The sequence below is a fragment of the Pleurodeles waltl genome, chromosome 3_1 (assembly GCF_031143425.1).
Source record: "Pleurodeles waltl isolate 20211129_DDA chromosome 3_1, aPleWal1.hap1.20221129, whole genome shotgun sequence".
NCBI classification, from domain to species: Eukaryota; Metazoa; Chordata; class Amphibia; order Caudata; family Salamandridae; genus Pleurodeles; species Pleurodeles waltl.
The window spans coordinates 1,584,787,005-1,584,812,617 of record NC_090440.1 but is presented as its reverse complement, the minus strand read 5'-3'; the positions used below and the strand labels follow the sequence as shown (position 1 = coordinate 1,584,812,617).

The 25,613-nt window shown below is 43.3% G+C and overlaps 1 protein-coding gene across 1 annotated transcript in view; it reads right to left on the bottom strand.

Annotated features, from left to right (window-relative positions):
• Positions 1-23,904, bottom strand: part of ARL5A (ARF like GTPase 5A) — a 133,221-nt gene extending 109,317 nt beyond the window's left edge. Inside the window, exon 1 of the mRNA XM_069225182.1 lies at positions 23,631-23,904. Within this exon, the coding sequence (XP_069081283.1) occupies positions 23,631-23,676 (46 nt within the window). The 5' untranslated portion in view covers positions 23,677-23,904. The remainder of the gene's footprint in view (positions 1-23,630) is intronic.
• Between the last annotated feature and the right edge of the window lie 1,709 nt (positions 23,905-25,613).

Below are 25,613 nucleotides of genomic sequence, written 5' to 3'. Positions count from 1 at the left end.
GGCTGCAAAACAGTCAAAATAAATGCTTGAGGTTAATTTGAAAAAAGTTGAGTATTAAATAAGCCTCATGAAGGTCCAAAAAATATTTTGCGTGGCCCCAGCATCAAAAAGTGTTGTCAAAACTGGTTTTATTTCTTAAAGTGAGTTACAAATAAACTTTATTTTTTAAACTTAAATTATGTTCCTCAATCAGATTACCAATGGCAGTTCATCCGCAAAATGGCGACTGAGCATAATCAAACAACTGCAATGGCTAAAATTACTACATATGAAGGAAAATGCAAAAAAAATAAAAAAATTCCGATGTGGTGCATGCATTATTTTAAACACCTGTGTTAAGTGCGATGTGAGTGAATTGTGCCACTTCAACGAGATCCATTTCTGTGTTCCGGTCTGCATCCATCTCTAATTTATAATTGATAAATTGGTCCATACTGGTGTCCTAAACAGTTAAACTGGTTCCGAACCAATGATCAGTACAGACCAGTATTGAATTGAAATTGCATTTATATAGTGCTTACTACCCCCTGACGAAGTGTTGAAGCAATTTACTGTGGGTAGTACGCTACCTGGGAGCCCAACGTTAGTTGTCAATCCGTTGGTTATTGGAATTAGCCTTTTGCATTTACTCCAGTTTCTTTGTGATACAGTAATGACTTTAGTGTGATGATTGAGCAGGTTATGTGAGATGCAAATGGTTGAGGGAATGAATAGCTATTGTTAGGTTGTAGGTATTTAGTTCCACAGAAAGATAAATTAAGATGAGCATATGATTTGGAGTAGTCTATATATACACACAAGAGGCATGCAGAATGTAGAAGAGGAGGGGCGATAAAAAAAAACATGGGAAGGAAAATTTAAAGTTTAAGTCAAGGTAAATTTTTCATGCAGGATTGTAGAAACATAGTAATAACATGCAATCTGCAGATGTATACCTATAGAAATGTGGCTCTTAATAGTCTTTTCTAGAGGCACTTATACTTTTAAGAGGTGCCAGATACTTTCATTGATGTAAAAACGCAACACTATTGCTCTTTGGGACCATTTTACTAGCGGCTGTCAAGTAGTGACATTTAATTACCTGTAATTACCATCCGACTCAGACAACACTGTTGAGAAGGATCTTGTGCACATCATTCCACTATAGGTGTGATACAAGTACTTACAAACACAGGAAGGACACCTATGTACATATACTACAGACGTACATTAATCTTTTGGATTCAATAATCCAACTGCATACCAACACCTGGGTCAGAGTCAACTTGGGGGGTGGCTCGCACTTATCCCGGAAGATTCCAACATTGCGCAGGTGTTAAACAGGGCTGTGTGTTAGCCGCCCTACTTTTTAACCTGTTTATTGCAGCTCTCCCCTGAACTCTTGACGCAGTGAACTGGCACCCTTTAAACATTGGCAGAGTTCAGATATCCAACCTTCTCTATGTCAACGACCCTGGCATCTTTAGTCTTACAGGGGTATGGCTGCAGTGGTTGCTTAATCAGTAGTTTTCCTATACATTAACCAATGGTTAGGAGTTTAACTTGAATAAAACAAAGTTGGCAATCCTTGGCAGGAAAAGGTTTCAGGGAAGTGGCTGGTCTTAAAATAACCACAAGATCGTGGTGCACCAGTCACACAAGTATGTGGGTGTTTACATCGATGCTAAGGGCTCATTTGTGAAACATCCGAAAGAAACTACAGCAAAAGCAGTGGCCCTTCAAGCAACCCTTTCAAAGCTCTAAATCATTACTTTGTCTAAGTCTTCTCCCAATGCTGGAAGTTAAGAGAGCCAAAGTTCTTCTCACACTACCTGTGGCTCCCGAATACCCCTGGGCAGGAACAGTAACGTACTGAACAAACTCACTATAAGGATTTACAAACGTGTTCTGAAGCTCCTGAGATCCACGGCAGCAGCCCAGATCAGACTGGAACTCGGTTCTTTTGACCATAGAGCAGTGGGCGCCGGCGCTTTAACAAAATTGGCTACAAGCTGCACAGGGCCAGAGCCAGTTCTCTGGCGGTTCTCCTATAGAAAAAACATTCAGACCAGTGGGCCCTCTGGGTCACACTGTTCGTTCGTAAATGATTGCTTGAAATTACTGTCTGCAAAGGATCTGTGGGACCTGAACCCCAGAACTGGCATTTAAAACAATTATCAAAAAACATATCCGCCTCTGGTCCTTCTATGCAGAGTAATTCTAATCAAACGCATACATGCATGCATGCATGGTTATCAACTCGTATCAGCCAGCTTCTCCCCCTGCATACCTAGCCTGCACATATTCCACTCATTTGAAATTAAGATTTATGGCTCTCAGGTTGGACATGTTGCTTTTCCGGAAGCATTTAGCCTGCTGGCACTGTCCAACGGAAGACATCAAATGTAGGGGTTGCAGTCCGAGTGATGAATCCCTTGAGCACCTCACGTGCCTGCTCCTATCCCTACTGGAAGTGGGCAAGAACAGTCTCCGGAGAGAGTGGAAGCAGCTAGGAATTCGATCTTACAGGGAGGACATCAAAGCAGCACTTAATCCTGACAATACATCCCTGAATGTTCGATTGACTAAATTTGTTCACCTTGCACATAAAAGATTTAGTTTTCCAGATGGTCCAGAGTTGACTTAGTAAATTAACTTTTTTTGTCTTGGTTGGTATCCTTTTACTCAGTCTTTATGTCTAGAATTAACATGCCACTGGTTTCTCTCAAAGGGGAACAACGCGGGCAACTGTCAAACGACTGCTATCCCATAGCCTGCGGTCAATATCAGTGAAGGAGCTGGTCATAATCAGTTGCAGACTTGAGCAATGGGATGCCATCCAAGGGTATTATTAGTGTTTAGGAACATTAGCAGTCATTTTTCCAAGCATTTGAACTTTCCATTTTCAGTCTGCTCTTACTCTTGTTGGATCTCGCTGATGAAGTGTATTTACATGTGTATTATTTCCTTTTTAAATGGATCTTTTAACGTTTTAATATTTAGCTAATTTTGTAAAATGTATTGGTTTTGTTATCGCACATTGCAACAGGACAGTGGATACAAATGTTGCAGCAATCATCATGAGTAAATTCAGTGCATCCGTTATATGACAAATTCATTACCTTGTCCGGAAGGGTGTGAGAAAGTGCTGCCTTCTGCCCCACATGCTGAAGAGCATTGGGCCCCACAGACCAAGCGCCATGCCACCTCTAATGCTAAACTACTGACTTGTTGCTTCACACTGAACAAATTCAATCGAATACTTTGACTGCAGTTCTCGGGAGATATTCCCCTTGTTGAGTGCTTTGCTTCTCAAATTCTGTACCTCCTCTTTAGCTGTATAGCACATGTTGTACGCTCTGTAACCACATCGTACGAGTGGCGCCATGTTAAAATGCTGTACGTCCCTTCCCTCAGTGCTGCCTTTTGGATTATTAATAGCTCATCTCACTCGGCCTTCTGGTGGGGACAATTCTGGCTCGGTCCTTCACATTCCGTAATTGTGAATGAGGAATAAGGGAGTATGGAGTACATTCATTAGGCAAATACTATCCCATGGGCTCCATGGGCCAAGTTTTGAAAATGTGGGCTGACTGGCAGTTTATTCGTCAACTGAGATTAATACCATGGCCCCTTTATTCTCCAGATATTGAACTTTATTAAGTTGGAGTCCTATATTAGCTGTTACATTGGGCGCATCACCCCATACACAATTATTATTATTATTATTTTTTTAAGGGGCCGGTGAGATTTTGTTTACAGGGTGTGTTCAATTCTATTAAAATGCCTTTTTTATCTGTCAAATCCAGAAACAGATAGCTATGTCAGGTGCAGGCCAGGATGTCCTTGTGGTGTCTCCAAACTCTTCCGTGGCATGCTTATAAACATATGTGAAACCTATGTGTGCCTCTACAGCAAGATCCTGGAACAGTATTGATTACTGATATCAGGCACTCAGTGGCTGGGAGTTGTACACTGACAGTGAAGATCTTTCCTGTGTAATGTACCCATAGCCACAAGTAGGGCACTATGAGTGCGGTACAAAATGAAAATGTCACTTACCCAGTGTACATGTGTTCGTGGCATCAGTCGCAGTAGATTCGCATGTTCTGCAATAGCTCGCCATCTGGTGTTGGGCCGGAGTGTTACAAGTTGTTTTTCTTCGAAGAAGTCTTTCGAGTCACGGGACCGAGTGACTCCTCCTTTTGTCTCCATTGCGCATGGGCGTCGACTCCATCTTCGATTGTTTTTCCCCGCAGAGGGTGAGGTAGGAGTTGAATTGTAGTAATAGTGCCCATGCAATGGAGTGACTAAGTATGCACCTATTTAAGGTTGAGATGATACATATATAAATAATTGAAGGTAACTTCCAAACTGCTACAGGCTCCTGGGGAGGCGGGTGGGCACATGCGAATCTACTGCGACTGATGCCACGAACAGATGTACACTGGGTAAGTGACATTTTCAGTTCGATGGCATCTGTCGCTGTAGATACGCATGTTCTGCATAGACTAGTAAGCAGTTATTTCCCCAAAAGCGGTGGATCAGCCTGTAGGAGTGGAAGTAGTCTGAAATAATGTTCTTAATACGGCTTGACCTACTGTGGCTTGTTGTGCGGATAACACGTCTACACAGTAGTGCTTGGTGAATGTGTGAGGCGTAGACCATGTGGCTGCCTTACATATTTCTTGCATTGGGATGTTTCCTAGAAAGGCCATGGTAGCATCTTTCTTTCTGGTTGAGTGTGCCCTTGGTGTAATGGGCAGCTGTCGTTTAGCTTTAAGGTAGCAGATTTGGATGCATTTAACTATCCATCTGGCTATACCTTGTTTTGAAATTGGGTTTCCTGCATGAGGTTTTTGAAATGCAATAAAGAGTTGTTTAGTCTTTCTGATGTTTTTTGTTCTGTCAATGTAATACATCAATGCTGTTTTGACATCTAATGTATAGTGCCCTTTCAGCTACGGTATCTGGCTGTGGAAAGAACACTGGAAGTTCCACTGTTTGATTTAGATGGAACGGTGAAATAACCTTTGGCAAAAATTTAGGATTGGTCCTTAGGACGACTTTATTTTTGTGTAGTTGTATAAAAGGTTCCTGTATTGTAAACGCCTGAATCTCGCTTACTCTTCTTAGGGAAGTAATGGCGATGAGAAATGCCACCTTCCAGGTTAGGAACTGTATGTCGCAGGAGTGCATGGGTTCAAAAGGTGGACCCATAAGTCTAGTTAGGACAACATTTAGGTTCCATGAAGGAACAGGTAGTGTTCTTGGTGGTATAATTCTCCTAAGGCCCTCCATGAATGCTTTAATGACTGGTATCTTATATAGGGAAGTTGAATAGGTAGTCTGCAGGTATGCAGATATTGCTGCAAGGTGTATTTTAATGGAAGAGAAAGCTAGGTTAGATTTTTGTAAGTGAAGCAAGTAACCCACTACATGTTCTGGAGTTGTGTGTAATGGTTGTATTTGATTAATATGGCAGTAGCAAACAAACCTCTTCCATTTACTTGCATAGCAGTGCCTGGTGGATGGCCTTCTGGCTTGTTTTATGACTTCCATACATTCTTGGGTAAGTTGTAAGTGCCCGAATTCTAGGATTTCAGGAGCCAGATTGCTAGATTCAGCGATGCTGGATCTGGGTGTCTGATCTTTTGGTTGTGCTGTGTCAACAGATCTGGCCTGTTGGGCAATTTGATGCAGGGTACCACTGATAGGTCTAGCAGCGTTGTGTACCAGGGTTGCCTTGCCCAAGTTGGTGCTATTAATATGAGTTTGAGTTTGCTTTGACTGAGTTTGTTTACCAGGTAAGGAAGGAGAGGGAGAGGAGGAAAAGCGTAAGCAAATATCCCTGACCAGTTCATCCATAGGGCATTGCCTTGGGATTGTTTGTGTGGGTATCTGGATGCGAAGTTTTGGCATTTTGCGTTCTCCCTTGTCGCAAACAAGTCTATCTGAGGTGTTCCCCAGAGTTTGAAATAAGTGTTCAGAATTTGGGGGTGAATTTCCCATTCGTGGACCTGTTGGTGATCTCGAGAGAGATTGTCTGCGAGTTGATTTTGGATCCCTGGTATAAACTGTGCTATTAGGCGAATTTGGTTGTGAATTGCCCAATGCCAAATCTTTTGTGCTAGCAGGCTTAACTGCGTGGAGTGCGTCCCCCCTTGCTTGTTTAGATAATACATTGTTGTCATGTTGTCTGTTTTGACGAGAATGTATTTGTGAACTATTATTGGTTGGAAAGCTTTTAGTGCTTGAAAAACTGCTAGAAGTTCTAGGTGATTGATATGCAGTCTTGTTTGATGTACGTTCCATTGTCCTTGTATGCTGTGTTGATCGAGGTGTGCTCCCCACCCTGTCATGGAAGCATCTGTTGTTATTACGTATTGTGGCACTGGGTCTTGGAAAGGCCGCCCCTTGTTTAAATTTATGTTGTTCCACCACAGAAGCGAGAGGTAAGTTTGGCGGTCTATTAACACCAGATCTAGAAGGTGACCCTGTGCTTGAGACCACTGTGATGCTAGGCATTGTTGTAAGGGCCTCATGTGCAGTCTTGCGTTTGGGACAATGGCTATGCATGAAGACATCATGCCTAGGAGTTGTAATACCATCTTTGCTTGTATCTTTTGTGTTGGATACATGCGTTGTATGATGGTGTCGAAATTTAGAATTCTTTGTGGACTTGGAGTGGCTACTCCTTTTGATGTGTCTATTATGGCTCCTAGGTATTGTTGTACCTTGCGCGGCAGAATGTTGGATTTTGTAAAGTTGACGGTGAACCCGAGTTTGAAGAGGGTTTGTATGATCTGATTTGTGTGATTTGAGCACTGTATGAACGAATGGGCCTTGATTAGCCAGTCGTCCAAATATGGGAACACATGTATTTGCTGCCTTCTTATGTGTGCAGCGACTACCGCTAGACATTTGGTAAAGACTCTTGGTGCGGTTGTTAATCCGAAAGGCAGTACCTTGAATTGGTAATGTATTCCTTTGAATACAAACCTTAGGTATTTCCTGTGCGATGGGTGTATTGGTATATGGAAATAAGCATCCTTGAGGTCTAAAGTTGCCATGTAGTCGTGTAGTTTTAGCAATGGCAATACTTCTTGTAGTGTGACCATGTGGAAGTGGTCTGATTTGATGAAAGTGTTCACTACTCTGAGGTCTAGGATTGGTCTCAGTGTTTTGTCCTTCTTTGGTATCAGAAAGTACAGTGAGTAAACTCCTGTGTTTATTTGTGTGTTTGGCACTAATTCGATTGCATTCTTTTGCAATAGTGCCTGCACTTCTATCTCCAGGAGATTGGAATGGTGTGTTGTTAAATTTTGTGCTCTTGGTGGTATGTTTGGAGGGAATTGTAGAAATTCTATGCAATAACCATGTTGGATAATTGCTAGAACCCAAGTGTCTGTAGTGATTTCCTCCCATGCTTTGTAATAATGACCTATTCTTCCCCCCACTGGTGTTGTGTGGAGGGGGTGAGTGACATGTGAGTCACTGTTTAGTAGTAGTGGTTTTGGGGCTTTGAAATCTTCCTCTATTTCTAGGGAATTGCCCTCCTCTATATTGTCCCCGAAAACCTCCTCTATACTGTCCCTGGTAACTGGACGGTGTGGCTTGTGAGGTGCTGGCTTGTGTGCTTTGACCCCGAAACCCCCCTCGAAAGGGCGTTTTACGGAATGTGCTGTAATTCCCTCTGCTCTGCGGGGAGTAGAGTGCGCCCATGGCTTTGGCAGTGTCCGTATCTTTTTTGAGTTTCTCAATCGCTGTGTCCACTTTTGGACCGAACAGTTCTTTTTCATTAAAAGGCATATTGAGAACTGCTTGTTGAATCTCTGGTTTAAATCCAGACGTTCGGAGCCATGCATGCCTTCTGATAGTTACAGATGTATTAATTGTCCGTGCAGCTGTATCTGCAGCGTCCATGGAGGAGCGTATCTGGTTGTTGGAGATGGTCTGTCCCTCCTCAACCACTTGTTTTGCCCTATTTTGTAAGTCCTTGGGCAGATGTTCAATGAGATGTTGCATCTCGTCCCAGTGGGCTCTGTCATAGCGCGCAAGTAGTGCCTGGGAGTTCGCGATGCGCCACTGGTTTGCAGCCTGTGCTGCGACTCTTTTACCAGCTGCATCGAACTTGCGGCTTTCTTTATCTGGGGGTGGTGCATCTCCAGATGTGTGAGAGTTGGCCCTTTTCCTAGCTGCTCCTACAACGACAGAGTCTGGTGGCAGCTGTGTAGTGATGAAAGCCGGGTCTGTAGGAGGCGCCTTATACTTTTTTTCCACCCTTGGTGTGATTGCCCTACTTTTGACCAGCTCCTTAAAGAGGTCTTTTGCGTGCCGGAGCATACCAGGGAGCATAGGCAGGCTTTGGTATGAGCTGTGGGTGGAGGAGAGTGTGTTGAATAAGAAATCATCCTCGACCTGTTCTCAGTGGAGGCTTACGTTGTGAAATTGTGCTGCTCTAGCCACCACTTGAGAATACGCGGTGCTGTCTTCTGGTGGAGATGGCTTTGTAGGGTATGCCTCCGGACTGTTATCTGACACTGGGGCGTCGTAAAGGTCCCATGCGTCCTGATCTTGGTCACCCTGACTCATGGTGGTGTGAGCTGGGGAGTGTGATGGAGTTTGTGCTGGTGAGACGTTAATCACGGGCGGAGGAGAGGGTGGTGGGGTAACTCTTTTCACCACTTTTGGTTGTGGTGTCTGTTCCGTCTGGAACTCCAACCTTCTCTTTCTCCTAATGGGGGGAAGGGTGCTTATTTTTCCTGTCCCCTGCTGTATGAATATACGCTTTTGCGTATGGTCCACATCAGTTGCTTGTAGCTCTTCCTCAAACCTATGCTTTTGCATTTGGGAGGTTAGCGAGTGCTCTTCTGTATAAGAGCCTGAAGCTGGGTCGCTTGCAGTTTGTTTCGGCATCGAAACCCTGTCTGCGTGTTTATTCGGCTCCGAGGTGACTTTTTTCTTTTTCGGGGCCGAAACCTCTCGGCGTCGATCTGTTTCGGTGCCGCTGTCTCCGCGTCGAGCCGTGTCCACACCGGCATCTCGGTGTCGAGGCTTGTCTCCAGCACTTTCTCGGTCCCGAGAAGGCTGCGTGCCGGTGTCTCGACCGGAGTCGGACGATCTCGGCACTGTTTGGGCCTTTTTCGGTGCCGACGGTCGGTCACCGAATTTATGGGTCGAGCCATGGCCTGGTGGCAGTGGCGTCCCCTGGGCCTTGTAAATGTTCCTCTGAGTGGATTTCGACGTCTTACTCACGGTTTGTGTATCGTCGAATCCTTCGGAGTCTGAGTCTTGGATCGAGAAGGTACCTTCCTCTTCCTGTTCCTCGAACTCCCGTTGGGCTGTCGGTGCGGACGCCATCTGCAGTCTTCTGGCTCGACGGTCTCGGAGTGTTTTTCGGGACCGGAACGCACGACAGGCCTCGCAGGTGTCTTCGCTGTGCTCAGGTGACAGGCACAGGTTGCAGACCAAGTGTTGGTCTGTGTAGGGGTATTTATTGTGGCATTTGGGGCAGAAACGGAACGGGGTCCGTTCCATCGGCGTTCTTCAGCACCCGGTCGGGCCGACCAGGCCCCGACGGGGGATCGAAAAACTACCCCGAAGGGCACCGGAGCTCTTCGATCTTCGATGCGGTGTGGAATCTAAGTACGCCGATCCCGAACGCAACAATACCGACGAAAATCTTCCGAAATTAGCTAATCTTCCGTTCCGAAACTCGGAGCGACAGGAACACGTCCGAACCCGATGGCGGAAAAAAAACAATCGAAGATGGAGTCGACGCCCATGCGCAATGGAGACAAAAGGAGGAGTCACTCGGTCCCGTGACTCGAAAGACTTCTTCGAAGAAAAACAACTTGTAACACTCCGGCCCAACACCAGATGGCGAGCTATTGCAGAACATGCGTATCTACAGCGACAGATGCCATCGAACGTGAAATTATGTGGACTCAAAACGTTTAGATTTCCACATTTAAACCTACCAATGAAGGCTTCCTACTAATAAAGCTTTAAAAGGGCTTCTCCCTTTTCTAAGTATCAGAGTCCCACTGAAAATCACACAGCATCAGGATCTCATCATTCCAGAAGTACCACACCTTCTTATCACTCAACATCAATAGGATACAAGCCTCCCAAGTGTAGCCTGTGCAGAGCTGGAGTTGTGCAGGATATTGGCGATACACGGGACAGGTAAGGCAGGGTGTCAACTGCAGGATGTATGCTGTGCCCAACATAATATACATGAGCTACGCTGTATGATTTTTGCAGTGGCTAATAAAGAATATGAGAGGATTAACAGGCATGAGCAGTGCTGAACATCGTGCATGCAAGAGGGTGGATTCATGCATAGGGGCATTGTTAGATATGAGGTGTATGGGCTATGCTAGAGACTATATAAACGGTGCAAGATGAGGTGTGCCACTTCCACTGCTGGTACAGGGGCTATGCAGAACACAAGCTATGTGGAGTAGGAGCCTGCATGACTTCTGCAGGGTGTGAACTCACAAAGGTAATAAAGCAAATTGCACAGGGTGGGAAACAACATGACCCTCAAACTCAACGTCTTCACTGAAAAGTGCCTATGGTAAGAAGTGCACATAGATATTTTTTAATGACCTGCCACTGGGGCTTTCTAATGGATGCATTTACCTAGCCTAGTATCTCGGCTAACCTCCACTACCTCGGACACCGGGTTCATGTTTCAGGAAAGTACATTAGTGACAAATTCACGTTTGTTTGTTTGTTAGAAGAATAGCCACCTGCAGTTTATCGGGCTTGCCAGGGTGCTTAAGATTAAAACAATAATGTGTAAAACATTCATGGGTTAAGTGCAATAAATTTATGCCAAGTAGATCATTCAAGTCAGATGCGGTCAAATACAGCAAGCAGGAAGCACAGATCACATTACTGACAGCTGTTTAAATCAAATTAAAAAAAATACCATATACAAGTCTGACTAATTCAGCAATTTGTGGCTATATGTAATGCTCCGGGAAGGCTCCTTTATTATGTGCAAGTACATGAGAAACGAAAGCAACACTAATCTTATTTTGAAAGTAGACAATGTACATAAGAATATGGGTCTTGGGTGAAAAAATAAATAAAATAAAAAATTACAAACAAAAATTACAAAAAAAAAAAAAAAAAAAAAAAAAAAAAAAAAACACAGATGAAGGTTACAGAAAACGTAGTTAAAGTTTTGAGAAATTTGTTGTCTTGTCCAATTAAAATGGTCCTGTTAGAAATGGGGTATCTGGTTGGCTAAGGTATGCATATTATCCAGGCAGAACCCACCACTCTAGACAGGGTGAGTAAGCTACTCACCAAAGATAATCTGTGCTCACCGCCCGTAGGTTGGCATAGAGCAGTCCAGCTTATCCCCAGAGGTCATGGGTAAAGCATTTGTGCGATACACTCACATCAGTGACACAAAAGAGACTCCAGAGGGTTGTATCAAAAATAGATTCCAATAATTATACATCATTAGGTCACCCGATATGTATCCCCATACTATGAAGGTATGTGTATATCCTTAGAAAAAATGGTATAAATCTCCAATACTGTGGAAGTTATGCAGCTAGTCATCACTCTGTATGAGGTAGGGCAAAACAGTAATACTTTGATCACAAACTTAAAGCCAAACACACATCACCCAATGTCACCAGCAGCATATATCCCAAAGCTTTAGGGTATGAAAGGCAGAAATGCACCAATTAGGTGAGGGAGTGAAAATATAGGAATCACCACGTCGCCTAGTAGTACATACATCATAAGGAATTACCGTGAGTAACATAACATGGCTCTAAGTCTGGACTTCTGACACATTAGTCATCACCACAATTGCAGAACACCCACAGTGAATGAGGTGAATTAGGTAATAATGACAAAAGGATCGTCGGGCAGAAAGGGGGAATGGCGCACTTGAGCTTCTATTAACCAGTTTAGGGTAGCTTTCGGAGCCTAAGCTGAGATGAGTGTAGGTGGTTGTGCAACGTAGGCCACAGGAGCACCTGCGCACCTAGTGAATGTATTGTGGTAATCCACGGTGTCCAAACAACTCCATCTCCACTCATGCCAACCCCCCCCCACCCCCCCCCCCCCCATCACCAGAACACACAATAACTGCAACATGGGCAAAGGGAGCCTGCACTCCTATCACAGTAGTTACGGTTGTTTTGTGACAGTCAGAATGAAACATGAATAGGCTGCTGGTGTTACTACGTGGCTACTACATGTGTAGTGGTAACTTATTCAGCATCCACGAGGCCTCCGTCGAGGTATTCCCTCATGGGATTGCCTCAAGCAAGTGTCCCCAGGTAGGCTTCCAGGGGAGGGGGGAGAAGGGACACACTCAGAGGATTGTGGGGCAGCCCTCCTTGAGCCCCAGGCACAGAATACCACAAGAAAAAGGGCCGCTGCCCACGTGGTCTCCTGTTTCACCAGAGTGTTGTAAGCAGGTGTGTGCTATTCCACATGCAAGTTCCCCGCCAGAAACTCGGGTGCTTCAGGCAGGCGGGGGCACAAGCTTGGCTCCTGGCATTTCGTGGAGATTGGACTCGTGTGGCGAAAGGTCAACAAAGCTGGAAAGTGTGCCTTTCAGGCACAGTAGTGAGTGAATAGTGGTGGCGACGACCACACTGACCAGTCTTAGGCTGGTGTGGTTCTCCTCCACTGAAAAGTGGCAGCCCCCCATGAGCAACACAGGGGGGCCGGGTGTGCAGTCACTGCGGCGATAGCGGGGAAGATAGCAGGTGGATGCGGGCCATTAACAGCTGCAGCAAGCACCACTTGCTTCTCCTCAACGTTCTTTCTTCTGGGAAGTGGGAGTGTCCACCATGCACTACAGGTAAAACACATCAAGCACTGGTCCAAAGCACTCACCACATGCTGAATAACGCAGTGCTAAGAGCAGAGTCCTCACAAGGTGTGGGGCACAGTGAGCCACAAGGGCTAAAGCGCTCACTGTGCGTTATTTGTTGGACAAAGGCCAAGGAGCAGGAAAACAGTGCTCTCTCTGCGCTGGGCTGCTTGGGAGACACCAAAGAGGGAGGAGGGGCACAACAGGGCAAACAACGGCAGTTCGTGCTGGCAGTCCCACAGCAGTGTCTAACAAGGCCAGAATCCGGGACCAGCTGACAGCAGGGCATCAAACAGAAAAGCAATCCAGGGAGTCCTGTATGCCACCCAGCAGCCACAGGTAGCAGGGCGACCACAGAATAGCAGTCCAGATGAGCCATCTGAAGCCCAGCAGACTGTCCGGCAGAGGTTCCGTCCCAGTCCCAAAAGTGCTCTGAAAATCAAGGAATCAGAGTCCCTAGGTGATGGAAAAATATAAGAAGTGCAATTTTAAGTAAGCCAGACCTAGTGACTTTGTCAAAGGGTCAGAACACAAAAATAAAAGAAATAGGCTTTATTAAGAGGGCATACAAAGTCTCCCTTACGACACAAAGTTTATCAATAATTATTCGAAAAGTTGTGCAGCATCGTCACAAATGGGGGGGAAAAAAGTGTGATGGTACATGTGTGTAAATAGTGGCCTAACGTGATTATTGAAAAATGAAGCAGTCAGAGTGAATTACAGCTACGGGTTCTGTTATAGTGATGGATCAGACAGAGAGGTAAAGGATGGAAAGCAAACAACTGATAAGCTGGGGGGGCGGAGTAGGGACCAACACAGATCAAACAGTGCGGGGGCAGTATTAGAGGGGTAAAGCTCACACTCATGGAGAGTTCAAATAAACGAACATTGGTAAAGCCAACAGGTTTGCTCAGAGCAAAATCTATTGGGTTTGTCAATTTTTTGTAATTTTTTTTTTTAAACATGTTGCACAGCAGTTGATCTACTCTGCAACATGGCTTGAAGTAAAACAAAAATGTTTACAAAATTTGTTTTAAAAGTGCTATGCCAGGGTCAACGCTGGTTCGATCATATCACTTTTTTAACACTTTTTTAACTCGTCCAAGACGAGCTGGTCTCGCCCTCGGCCACCGTTGCCCAGTGCTGAAGACGAGACAAGCTCGTCTGAAGGGGGGGAATAGCTTCCCCTTCCACCCCTCCTCCCCCAGATTCAACCTGTGGCGTTTGATGACGTCAGCACACAATCACGTCATTGGAGGCCTAGCTTCCAGTGCGGATCGGAAAAGAAATTCAAAAGCATTTCTCCTCCGATCAATGGAAGGGACGAGAGACGCATAAAAGGAGAGGAAAGGCCTTTCCTCTCCTTTCATGTCTCTCTCAGCATTTCTGCTGCCCAATCGCAATGCGATCATGCAGCAGAAATGTCACTAGACCCAGGGAATTTTTTTAGGTAATTGAATAAGGGGAGCGGCCCCTTGGGCAAGGGTCGCTCCCCACAGGAGCAAATTAATTGAAGGCCTTTTCTGCTCCCCCCTCCCAGGGGCAGAAACCCCTAGACACCAGGAATATATATTTTTTGGTTTATTTTTATATATGTGGGGAGCGAACCCTTAGGCAAGGGTTGAAATTGTCCTATTTTTATTAGGCCATTTCTTCCCCCAAGGGTGGGGGCAAGAAACCACTAGTCACCAGGGATTTTATTATATATCTCTATCTATCTATCTATATCTATCTATCAAGGGTCACTCCCTATTGGGGGGGTGGGGACTTTTTTACTGCCCCCCCCCCCGAGGCAGATATCATTAGACGCCAGGGATTTTTCTTTCTTTAGAAGGGTCGCTCCCCTTGGGGGGGCAAAATTATTTTAGGCCATTTCTGCCCTCCTTGGGGGCTGATCGCCCATTTCTATTAGGCCAAAACCACTTCGGCACCAGGGACTGGTGTGTATAGGTGTGTGTTTTGTTTGGGGGGGGGGGGAAGCACCTTGGGCAAGGGTCGCTCCCCAAGGGGTGCAGAGAGCCCACCAGAGACCAGGGAGGATTAAAAATAAAAAATAATTAAAAAATAAATTACAAAACGGGGAGGGTAGGGTTATGGCCATACCCCCACCGCAAATAGACAGGCCACAGTTGTTCGGCCTACCGGTGGGCAGATGGGGCAATTACCCCCGATCCACTCCCCAGGTGGGCAGAAAGCCAACTAGATGCCGGGGTATTTAAAAAAATAAAAATTGTGGGCTGGTGGCTACCAACCAGCATGGGCTCTCCCTCACACACTAAAACATCTTATCCCACAGCAAGCAAAAGGACATTGAATTATTTTGGTTTCACATTTGGACCATGAGAGCTTGTCTAACTCTCAAAATCGTCCCACTTGGAATGGTGAGGGTTCCACTTTTTGGACTTTGGAACGCTGCCATGTGGAAAAATCCACAAGACCTAGACACATCTGAAAACTAAGCATCTGTGTGAATCCAGGGTGGTGTGCTTAACTGCACCCCACACCATTTTCTTACCCAAAATGCCCTGCAAACCTCCACTTTGCAGGAAATCACAAATTTTTCCCACAGTTTTGTGATGCACCTTCCGGAATCTGCAAAATTCCTACCACCCCGCATTGTTGCATCTATACCGATAACAATTCTGCCCCACTTGTCAGCCTAAAAATGTTATTTTTTTTCCCAAACTGCCCTTTTGGACCTACTTGGGTTCCCCCTCAATTTCAACATGTTTTTGGCTCTTCCCTGTCACAGGCACTTGACCCACCTACACAAGTGAGGTATAATTTTTATCAGGAGAAGAAGGGGAACGTTGGATGGTAGGAAATATGTCCCGGTGTGTGATCCCACACAGAAATGTGGGGAAAATGTGATTTTTTTTAGCTAAATTTGAGGTTTGCTGAGGATTCTGGGTAAGAAAACACTGGGGGAGCCACGCAAGTCACACCTCCCTGCATTCCCTCGGGTGTCTAGTTTTCAGAAATGTTTTGGTATGTTTCCCTATATGGCTGCTGTACCCACCCCAAAAACAGGTCGTTTTTTTTTTTTAATAATTTTGATGTGTCCACATAGTGTTTTGGGGCATTTCCTTTCGCGGGCACTAGGCCTACCAACACAAGTGAGTTACCATTTTTATCGGCAGAGTTGGGGGAACGCTGGGTGGAAGGAAATTTGTGGTTCCTCTCTGATTCCAGAACTTTCTGTCACCGAAATGTGAGGGAAAAGTATTTTTTGGGCCAAATTGATGTTTGCAAAGGATTCTGGGTAAGAGAAACTGGTGAGAGATCCACATGTCACCTCATCTTGGATTCCCCTAGGTGTCTAGTTTTCAAAACTGCACAGGTTTGGTAGGTTGCCCTAGGTGCCGGCTGAGCTAGAGGCCAAAATCCACAGCCGGGCACTTTGCCCAAAAAAGTCAGATTTCAATGTAAAAATGTGATATGTCCATGTTGCATTTCCTGTTGCGAGCATTAGACCTACCCACGCAAGCGAGGTACCATTATTATTGGAAGACTTAGGGGAACACAGAATAGCAAAATAAGTGTTATTGCCCCTTGTCTTTCTCTACATTTTTTCTTTCTAAATGTAAGGCAGTGTGTAAAAAAAGACGTATATTTGAGAAATGCCATGTGATTCAAATGCTAGTATGGGGACCCCGGAATTCAGAGATGTGCAAATAACCACTGCTTCTCAACACCTTATCTTGTGTCCATTTTGGAAATACAAAAGGTTTCCATGATACCTATTTTTCACTCTTTATATTTCACCAAATGAATTGCTGTGTACCCAGCAGACAATGAAAACCCATTGCAAGGTGCAGCTAATTTACTGGCTCTGGGTACCTAGGGTTCTTGATGAAACTACAAGCCCTATATATCCCCGCAACTAGAAGAGTCCAGCAGATGTAACGGTATATTGCTTTAAAAAAATCTGACATTGTAGGAAAAAGTTAGAGTAAAAAACGGGAGAAAAATTGCTGTTTTTTTCAGCTCAATTTCAATATTGTTTTATTTCAGCTGTTATTTTCTGTAGGAAAACCTTGTAGGAGCTACACAAATGACCCCTTGCTGACTTCAGAATGTTGTCTACTTTTCAGAAATGTTTAGTTTTCCAAGATACATCACTGGTTTCACACCTATTTCTGTCTAACTGGAAGGAGGCTAAAAACACACAAAAAAAAAAAATAGTAAAAAAAGGGGTATGTCCCAGTAAAATGCCTACATTTTGTTGAAAAAGGTGTTTCTCTGATTCAAGTCTGCCTGTCCCTGAACTCTGGGAAGATGGTGATTTTAGCACCGCAAAAACTTTGTTGATGCCATTTTAAGGGGGGGGGGGGAAACAAGCCTTTTCTGTAGCCCTTTTTTCTCATTTTTTTTTAAACGAAATTTGTGCTGTATTTTGGCTCATTTCTTGGTCTCCTTCAGGGGAACCCACAATCTCTAGGAACCTCTAGAATCCCTAGGATGTTGAAAAAAAAAAAAAAAAAGAAGAACACAAATTTGGCTTGGGTAGCTTGTGTGGACAAAAAGTCATGAGGGCCTAAGCGCGAACTGCCCCATATAGACAAAAAAAAAGGCCTGGCACCTGAAGGGGAAAAGGCCTGGCAGTGAAGGGGTTAAAAAGCCCCCTCTTTGCCATAGGTGACATGTACACTACCTTAACCCTCCGCTCACTGGTATTCACTTTTGCGTGCCCTCAGGTTTCAAAATAGTGAAATTGGCACTTTCACGATGTCCCATCAGCATCATACCCTAAAGATACACACTATCCTTAGTGTTATCAGGTAAAAGCTGCATAGTGACAAAACTAGCAACTGAGGGCAGACATTTAGTGAATTCTATTAGTTTTTTTATGGCTCATCCCTTGAACTTTTAATGCTGATGTATTTTCACACAGAGCTATGTAAACATTCTATCAAGGAAATTAATGCTGTGCAGAAGTATGGTCACCTCGGTTTGTGGGTGCATCAACAACAGACGGCTAAGCAACATGAGGTCGGTGCATGGGAGAGAAAAAGGAGATCAACGTGAGGGACACAGACGAACAGTAGAGAGAAAATAAAAACAAGCAGCAATGGGAGAAATGAGTGGGAAGATGGGTTAAGCAGCAAGGCAAGAGAAGGCGTGAGAGCAGAAGAAATAATGATGACGCAATAGCCAGTGGGGAAGGGTACAACCAACAATGTGGTAACAGAAGCACTTGTATGGAGTGCTAGATACCAAATAATAATTTAAAAAGTACCTCCCGAAGTGCGTAGCGAGTGGAAGGACACTAGCCACTAGCCAGTGACCGGTAACTGTACTTGGGCCATGCTCCACTGCATGGACAGGCAAAGCAGGAAGACGTGCAAAATGAAAGCAGACAACGTACTGACCAAACAGAAGCATGGAATTTAGAGTGAAGTTGATTCCCACAGATGTTAAGTAAAGTTAAGTAAGGGGTAGGTTCTAAGCCCTTTGAAAGATTATTTTTTTCGTACGAGATTTTGCAAGCACTGTGCAGGCGAAACCTAAAAATTAGCACCTTCAGTGTAGGCGGTACAAGGATGCAAATCATCCAGTCAAAGGAACGGTGAAGAATGTATGCTCCAGGGGAGCGACGAACTCAAGAGGAATGGGAAACCCAAACAAAGAGGGTGCAAGGAAAAGAGTGACAAGAAATTGAAACAATGGCAAGCACTGGGCTGGCTCTAATCCAACTGGAAGTTTTAGGATAGTCCACATGAGTCCTTTTGACAACAGACAGTCAAAAACACAAATTTTGGAGCCTGCATCTTGCACAACTAAGTTAACGAGTATAGCATATATCCCATGGATTTATCTACAGCTGCTAAACCAGTCTTTTTAGCCATCTCAAGATCACATTCCCTAGTCGTTTTTTTTTTATACATGGCCAAGAAGAAACTTCAAGAAGTACAACTCGTTGAAAAGCTGCTCAATATCCCCATATTAGACAACTCACTTAAACTCCAGTGAGCCTCACAAAAAAATAATTGTAAGCTGAGGTCTGTTTTGTTGTTTTGCAAACAACCAGATTCCAACTGTCTACAAATAAGAGAAAAAAAATATCCTAACTAATAGGTACAGCACATTTCCTGTAATGTGGAATGGACTGGCTTTCTCTGCTACTGTGCAAATGTTTACATACACCTTAGAGTAGTGTTTCACCCAAATTGTAGGTCCGACCACAGCTGCGAAAGTCAGAGCAATAAATAAATATGCCTCTAAATTCTGTGTTTAACATGTCACAGTCTGCGCTATTCAAAGGCAGAGGTGGAACGTGAGGCTGCTTTATTCGTTTAATATGGGATTACGGTTTACTTTTCCTTCGCTGACTGCAGAGAAAGGAGTTTTTAAAATAAATTATGTATCAATGTAGGATGTTGATTTTTTTTTTGCAATACACAACAAAACGTAAATACCTGTCAGAGAACTGTATGCTTCCAGCAGTTAAGAAAGCAAAAATGAACCACTTTTTTGTGATTCTGAAGAGTACTGGAAACAGGATCAAAACAAATCAAATGACTTGTTCGGTGATGCACAGATCATAAATATTCTCTGAAACCCGATCCAATTTCCACACATTATCATTTGTATTCTTCATAGTTTTAACAGTGAAACTGTAGGTCTGTGCAAAAGTAGCGGCAATTTCAATGAATAATGTGCTGTCTGAACGACAATACACTCCCACGATGCTTTAGCTGCAATAAAAAAAATAAAAAAATTCACCCCCCCTTTTTGTCCATTATGGGCATTAAGGGTGGGTGGGTTGCGAAAGTTTGTTTATATACACAGGCAAGGCACGTGAAATAATGCACATACCATAGGACTAATGCATGCAATGATGAATGAGAGAATGAGCAAGAGGTGTTGTGGGGAAGATACAAGCTTAGTCGTTTATCTAAGTGCACCACATGTCAAATTTACTAGAGAAAATGTAAAAGTATACGAACACCTACTCAGCCTGGTTTTTTGTCTTGGAGAAATCACTTCTTCTGGGTACTAGAATGCTTCAGACTCTATTCAGTAACCATAATAATCATTCTGCTGCAGTGAACTTTTCATGCAAGTTAGTTACTTCACTGCACGTTTTAACCAGGTCATGCATATGTACCAATGTTACTCCTATCGGCCATTTCTCTAACACTTACATATTTAACAATTTGTTTGACTGTGCGAGGGTTTTGCCAGATCGCTCCACGCATACTGAATACCATACATGAAGTCATGGGGTTTGTTTAACAAACTACTGCTATCAGGTGTACTAGCCTAGTTACTTCAGCTGATGCAAAAGAAGGTCAGAAATCCCAGGATGTACAGAGTTGCTAAATGAACCTCGGGGCTCGAAACAGTGGTTAGAGCACGGTAGTCTGCACAAGTTAACTGTTCCAGACTGTACCGCCAGATGAGAAATCTTCCATCTGTAAAGTGGACAATGTCACTTACTTTTATTTTCTTCCCACGTCAGTATTTTGGAATGACCGATAATAAAAGATGATGAAAAAGCATTGTTTATTATCTTGTGCCTATATTTCCATGAAGACATAAAGAGTGCCATGTATTAACCATTTGAAAAGACAGAAGTTAAATAAGATCTGCGGAACTAGTGGACCAGTCATACAATTTGTGTTTATTCCATCACTTGATGACCAACATAGTCAAGATAAATCGTAATGCCCATGTACCCAGTGATCATACAGCACCCTTGACAGAGATCTAACTTCTAACTAACTGGAAGAATATGGTTTGACTCTGAAAACAGAAAAATTTGTGTTTATGAGAAAGGAGGTGCAGTTTTAAGGGTAGATATTAGATGTGGAGGGAGCATTAGTAAGGATGGGCTTATGATAAATACCATAAAAACGCGCCATCTTGGTTAAAGATCAGCATTACTGAACAAATGCAAAACCTTAAATCAAAATTAAAGAACAAGTCTTAAATGTTCGAGTGCAGCTCTTCACAACTATGCCATAAACGCATGAGAAACCAGCAATGTGCTTCTGCTATACATTATTTTATGACATATGCGGACAAGCAATATATCCTGAAAACACACCACAGAGGGTTAGAAGCTTTATTGGACACAGGTGGAGCAGACAGACGGCTGCCATCCACCAAGAATAGCAGCTGAACTTTACGGTTACACACCCAGATAAAAGTCTGTTTTATGAAATACAAAAATGTCACTTCAGATTGTCTTCTAAGGTGCCCGTAATAAAAGGACAGGGACTGAACATGGTAGATGTTTACTGTTTTAATGTATAACTTGTTAGTGTTACATGGTAACGAAACGCCGGGTGCTACAAACAGATACAAGTGTGATAATGGTCAATTCTTTAAAAAAAAAAAAAAACAAGAATAATAACAAAAATATATATATATCTGAAGGAAGGGTGAACTTGCGAAATGTGGACATCTGTCAAATTTAATTCTTACAAAGTGATAAAATAGACTAAGCACGAATTTGTTAATGAAGTCAGACAAGATGAATCTGAGTGGTCAATGCAGGAAAGTGGATAGACAAGTAGGGGTTAGAATGGATCCGAAACCACAGTACACATTTTACTTACATATGTTAAGGGCAACAAGTTGTAGTAAACTTCTTTAGGGTAAATATCTGGTGAAGACATGGTGCGTGTGATGCGAATTAGTGTACTATAGTGTAAAACCAATCATGCTTTAAAAAGGACAAGTGTTTTCTTGGATATCTTGTCGTAGCATCTCCTGACCTGTAATATTAAATGCACATTCTGCAGCCCTTTGTTCACTCAGATACAGCTCAACCACACACGAGATAAAAGGTGCCCACGTTAAAAGCCTAACACACAAGAAGATGGGAGCTATGATTTACATTCACGTTAATTTAGGTGTTAGGGTACTGCAAAAGTGTTTCAGGATTAGTGAGGCCAAAGGACTAGTTGACGAAAAAACATGTTAAAAATTTGCCCCATTTTGAACACAGAAGGGACGTGGTTCAGTGGCACAAAGATTTCAACTGCCCAAGCGTAAAAGGGGACTCAAGTGGCATCCAATTAAGTTTCCTAAACTGACAAGTAGCGTGACAAAGTAGGTGTGCTCTTTCAAAATGGGCTTGTTCTGATGTACTGGATAGACTCTCGATACTGTTATGCCATTCTGAGGAGCCAACGCCATACACAAAGTATGGATAATAATAAGAAACTATAGTTTAATGCCACATGTTTAAGCCATTCACAAAAATTCTTAGACTACAATCATAAATTGAAATAAATAGTATGGACTTCCAAGAAATCAAAGCTGGTAACGGAGAAGCAAATTGTTTGACGAACCAGCGCATAGAGAAGGCAACATACTTACCATATCTCAGAAACAAAAATGGTACAAACACACTGTTTTACAGGAACTCAATGCTTGATATGATAATGTCTGAGAGACTCAGAAAGCCGGTAGCTCTGCGAGACTACCCAAACACGAGGTGGGCTTGTATTCAATCAACGTCTATGTCCTGATGTCTGATGTTCCATGTCCCGGCCTTGTGAGCGGGACTGAGGGAATAAATAGTGGTTATTCCTAATTGACGAAGGTATCCTTTCTTGTAAAACACTGCAATATTCATATGAATGAACAATGGAAAAATATTATACCTGTAAATTTCGATCATCCAGATCACACAAGCAAATGATCAATGCAAATCATACACCCGGATAGATGTGTTCAATTCTAAGGCGGGAGAATGCACTTTTTCCTTCCAATATCTGAGTTAATTCAGAATCGATCACATCATGGTTGATCAGACCTCGACTGTATTTCTATACAGTACCTTCTGGGTGAGACACATTCCATAGGAGCGTGGAGGAATGTTTGATCGGATATCTTTATGCCAAACTAAGGAAACTGACGTTTTTTGTGTGTGTGAGCGTAAACGTCCGTTATCTAAAATTCTCAGATATCCTCCCAAAGCTGCTCTAACCGGACTATCTTAGAAACAGAATGGCTAGAAAGAACGAACAAAAACGATAATACCAAATTAGACACTGTGAGAAAAGAAATAAAACAAATTGAGGCTATCCCTATTCACTCAAAAAGCACGCTCCTATTAATGGGGGTTAAAGGAAGAGATATGAAGATAATAAGATTCTCAGCAAGACATTCAGTTTTCTATTTCACCATTTTGCAGATTCTGGTAAGATTTTGGACATTGTCAAAAAAAGGATGAGACAATAAAGGGGTATTTGTTCCTTCAGTAGAGTCTATAGTATTATATATTTACAATCTCCGAACATAATATGTGCATGAAGAATGGATGCACCTATCCAAAGACCTGTCAGTGCGCACGTCTTTCTGCTCAGAATCACAAAAAGACTCGTAGTTGACCAGCGAACTACGGTCTGCAACGCAAATTAGTGATTGTTAGGAATTCAGGTCAGGTTTGCAAACACAAACACACTGTGAGAAAAAGCTTTTATTACAATCGACGTATTCAAGGGGAACTTGCACAATCTATTATATTAATAAGTAGTACAAATATATATCTATATATGTATTCTATTCATTTTAAAAGCACTGTAGCACATTAATTGTTCTTGCATGTCCCAATATTCCCTTTCAACACCGGACACCGACTCAGCCAGTCCTCAGCTACAAGCACTGACACGACAGCACGTAAGATCAGCACCCCGGAAGCTGGGACAGGAGGACCGCAGGCCAGGCCCTGCAGCCTATGCAGGGGCACTTAGCGCAGACTCTCTCACACACTCTCTGCACATGAAGCTGTCTGCAACCCAGGATAGTGGCTGCAGAGCCTGAGCCCACTCACCCTGGTGGTTGAAGAGCCTCCATATCTTTGTGAACAAGATGCCCATGCTGGGAAAATGCGCTGGTCCGTTGCACGTATGACTCGTCTGCCTCTACGGTCGCTGCCTCGGCATGCGCTGGGCGGCTTGACACTGAGCGCCCCGCTCAGCGGGTCCGTGGCCGCAGCGCAGACATAGCTCCCTTCCGCACTGGGCCCTGCTCACAGCCCCGACTGCCCCATCCCGTACCAGCCGTGGCAAACTACCAAGCCCGGCACGCCGGCCCCCAAATCTGACGTCTCCATGACGCAATCGCGAGGGATACGACCCCGGAAGTGCTAGGGCGCTCAAGGATAGAGATGGAAGAAATACCCTCACATTTACGAGTAACAGTAGCTTTATTTCACGCGAAACCGGGGTGGTTAATGAAGTATACACGGGTGGTCACAGTAGCTGCAATGTCTTACAACCTATAAAATATTTTAAAAAAGGTTTGTACAGGATTAGTTGAACTACGACTGTGCAGAGTCGACCTCATTGCTTAAAACATTACAATTAACTGTTTAGTTTCCAAGAGAGTTTCTTTGATCTTTAACTTTTACGCTACCGAAATCAGGATAAGGCTTTACAAAAAGCCGCTACCGTGGCCCTTGATACAAGGCGGTCCAAAGGACCTAGAAAGTCAGTAGTTGTAATGAGCATCAAAAAGGTGAAAGAGCGTAGTTTAAACAATACATATATTAAAGCGAAATGCTTAACAATACTGCACATAGAAAACGACAATAATTAGTTATTTGCTTAACGTGCATTTGAATTATGACTATGATAGACTGAACTAATGACAATAAAGAGTAAACTTGTTTGTGATATGATTAATCAAGCTTATATTAGTATTTACCATATTGCATTGAAAATCTTATAGGCCTTAAGTTAGCGTGAGCTAAAGATTTAGCCGTGTAACTCTCATATTAAAGCATATTTTCTGTTTTTCCAGTGTGCTGACTCGCAAAGGGCCATGACCCAGCATTTTTTCTTTTCTTTGTTTCATGTAACAATAATGGTTTTCTTCCCATCCGCATAGTAGCTGTTTTGCAATGGACTTTATACAGTTTGCAACAAAAGTAAAAGTATTCAAGGACATTTGACCATGGAAAAGAGAACTTTTGACCTGAGAAACGTGCCAAGGCGATGACACCCTCCGGATGTGCCACCTCCGAAGACGTCAATTATGGAGACCAATCAAAGTGTTATAAATTATCGTGGGGTGACAATTTGGATTACCTAATGTATAATTTGATAGGTTGAAGATAGTGGGGTATACCAAATATCCAATAGAATTTTGGGGGAAGGTATTGTGAAAAAGGGATAAAAACTCATGACACAGGAGGGTCATTAGAACTAGGTAGGGAATGATATTGATTGCATCCAGAAACTCTGTCACTCTGTTTGGTGATTTGAGATTTAAACAAACATCCTCATCCATAGACTGCCCTTTACACTTTTCCTCCTTATGAGGGAAGTGTCCCCTGTCCCTTTAGTCAAAGTAGATTGACGGCGATCTAACTGATGTCCTGAAGACGAAGATTGATCCTGTATGCTGATTTATTCAGAGGAGGGTAATTATGACAATGCTATTGTAATTTGTCTGTTTGCTTTTCCTTTCTAGGTACCAACTGCTGTATTTTTTTGAATAGAGACCTTAGTTAGATGTTTTCTAAATTGGTGTTCAAAATTGTTTTGCATGAAGTCCAACATGCTGATGCTAATCAGTGGTTAGGCTAGGTGATCACCCTCACTGACACAAACAGACGAGACTGACATTATGCGATGCTGAACTGAGACGTATATGATATTCTATGTACTCTGATCTATGTTTATCTTATGTTGGTGCTTTTATGTTTGTGATCTTTGCATTATCAAAGTCTTATCACAGCTGCCATATCGTGACTTTGCTCTTTTGCTTCTTGGTTTTGAGATTGACACTTCTACTATTAGATTGTAATCAA